General features: G+C 40.8%; 1 protein-coding gene across 1 annotated transcript; it reads left to right on the forward strand.

Annotated features, from left to right (window-relative positions):
• Positions 1 to 1,918: 1,918 nt before the first annotated feature.
• Positions 1,919 to 2,779, forward strand: LOC147820294 (C2 calcium-dependent domain-containing protein 4C-like; the record flags this gene model as incomplete). The annotated part of the gene is made up of 1 exon (XM_087172748.1): positions 1,919 to 2,779. A coding segment is annotated over exon 1 (835 nt), but the record flags the coding sequence as incomplete, so codon positions are not given.
• Positions 2,780 to 2,785: the final 6 nt, after the last annotated feature.

The raw sequence follows: 2,785 nt of genomic DNA on the forward strand, positions 1-2,785 counted from the left end.
CACACGCACACACACACACACACACGCACAAAGACACGCACGTACGAACACACACGCACACATTTGTGCTTGTCTTGACTTTCCATTTCTTTTGTAATCATTTTTTTTAATAGAAGTTATAATGCTCATAATGCTAAACAGAAAAAAAAACTAATATTTAAACCTAAACAAAGGGAAGTTTGAGGTTGGCCAACAGTAAATGTAATCCATGCACGCCCTCTTGTGGAGGAATTCAAATTGTTCAAACATACACAGAGAATGTTTGGTAACATGAAATAGCTGTAGTTTCTTCAAATGCTGGTTTTTACAATATCACTGCATGATCGTCATTCTTGGATGGAAATGGCACTACCTCATGGATTCGTAAGTAAATTTAAAGAGGGGCATGGAGGGTCAAAAAACATGGTCCAGACTAAAGCTTATAGGGGATATGTGATACTAATTATTTGAGACACATTATCAGAATTTATGTTATGCAAAGTTTGGATATTAACTAAGGGAAAGAAAGTCATATCATGGCAGAGAAAATAGACAAATGAAAAAATATTTGATTTTAATATGTGGGATTCGATGAGTTTAATCAGTTCCACTTAAAAGACAGAAACTAAAGCATTTGCACCCTGGAAATGTCTGAGATTGAATTTCTGAGGAGGATGAATTCACCCTGCAGATAAAGAGTGCACTATGTTCAGTAGCTCATATGTTGAGAATACATTTAAAAATCATTAAAAGGCACTCAAATGAATATTTGCTGTATGTTATATAAGCCTATATAACATAAATGTGGATTGGCCACAACCAAAAACACTCTGATGGTCCATAGTCACCTTTCCTTCAGCTAAGTATAGAGAAGCCATGTCTGCAGGTACAAGTACCTCTATCATGTTTGAAATAATGCTTGTTGAACTAACCATAAACAGTATTGGTCTCAATAACATGACGTTTTCTTTTCCCCTTTACTGTAAGGATCAGTGCAAAATCACAACACCTTTCCTCGATTACATGAAAGTAAGTGTAAGTAAGTAATGTATCTAAACCAACAGTTAGTTGAGTTTTACCTATATAAGGATACATACTGACTCATAGCTGCCGAGTGCACATCAGGTCAGTTGTGTGTCCGGACTGCCAGCTGTTTAAAGGTCAGTGGGTCTCTGAGGTGGTGGGCGCTGTCCGTTGGCCTGGGGTGCGCCTTTCTTTGAACTGCCTTTGAACGAGAGGTCATCTCTCTCAAAAGCAGGTTACATTTGTGTCATCGTGACCGCAACAACACACACTTCAATGTTTTTTATGAGTTTTAATCTGAATCTCATTCCAATTTAACACTTTGTTATTGTTCAGTTTAATTAGGCTTAGATAATAAAGTTAGAAATAAACTCAACATCTGTACATTGTATCTAAATTCTATTTTTTTTTTTTTAGATGACCATGGCTTCCTTCATTTAGAGCACAATAAAAAGGCACATTTCAGTGCTGATGTAAATCGTCTCAACTTCCTGAAAAGCTGACGTCAGACCCATGTAATACAACAAAACGCACATGAATGCACCAGACTGTGTTTGCCACCCACCCAACGCGCACTCGATACACTGTGTCTGTATATGTATTCTTATTGTGTGTATGTGTGTGTGTACAACCTGTTTTGTGACGCAGGTGGGGGCGGCAGATCAGTGATGCAGAGCTTCGCACTCACCTTTAAAATCTGTCACAGGCACATCCGTCACATACATGCAGATCTTTCTTCAGGGACGAACACATCGAAACCTTACAGGTGAGAGGAAAATATTCATCTGTTATACCTTTGACAATTGTGTTATTCTGTTTTAAGTTCTATTTATTTTACTTTACTAAATAATTTGTTTTACTCTTTTTGATAAAAGGAGAAAAGTTTGGATTTGTGCACAAAGACTTTACACTCAAATCGTGTTAAATCATCAGAAAATAACTATGTGGGTCCTTGGGAAGATCAGGGAGAGCGTCGAGAGCATTCCTCTAGAGCTGAGTCGTTATATGGGAAAGAGTGAGGAGGACGTCTTTCTCTCATGTAAGACCAGCTTCTCTCACAATCTGCCCAACAACATCCTCACCCCAGACAAGATCCCAGACTTCTGCCTCCCTCCACGGCTCTGCAAGAGAAGCCCTCTGCAGGAAACGGAGACAACGCTGTCTTACCTGCACAGTCAGAACCAGATACCCAAGAGCAACACTTCTTCAAACACTACACATGTAAAGATGAAAGATGTGAAGACTAAGGGTGGTGATGCATCAGTGGCTTGGAAAGCTACAAAGAAACCTTTTCCATTCTCTGCAGAGGGGTATGGGCTGGCTGGGATATATGAGAGCCCCAACACTCGAAGGAAAGAGTCTTTGTTTCACTCAAAGTGTCCAGTTTACATATTTGACAGAAGCACTCCTACTGCACCACCCAGGCGGGCGAAGGAGACAAACCTGCCCAAGAAAACTTTATCTGGGTTTTTCCCTCTGTTTTCATGCAAGACCCTGTCAGAGACAGGAAGCAAAGAAAGTGAAACGCCTTCTTCCAGTGACTCATCCCCCCTTAATTCTCCTTATAGTGGTAAATCCTCCCTCTACATCCCATCAGGCAGTGCTCGTCTCAAAGGAGCGACATCCTGTCCTTCGTTAATTGACAGCAGGGAGGTCAGAGGGAGGTTGAAGAGGGGGGATTTAAGTTTAACAACCTCTCCCAGTAGCCCTCCAAGCTTAGAGGTAAACTCACTCACCCTAGCCCCACCTGTCCTCTTCCCACTGGATGTTCTGCAGTGTCAGG

Source organism: Seriola lalandi, unplaced genomic scaffold (genome assembly GCF_002814215.2).
Source record: "Seriola lalandi dorsalis isolate HSWRI2012SDOR001 ecotype SW California unplaced genomic scaffold, Sedor1 jcf7180001973442, whole genome shotgun sequence".
NCBI classification, from domain to species: domain Eukaryota; kingdom Metazoa; phylum Chordata; class Actinopteri; order Carangiformes; family Carangidae; genus Seriola; species Seriola lalandi.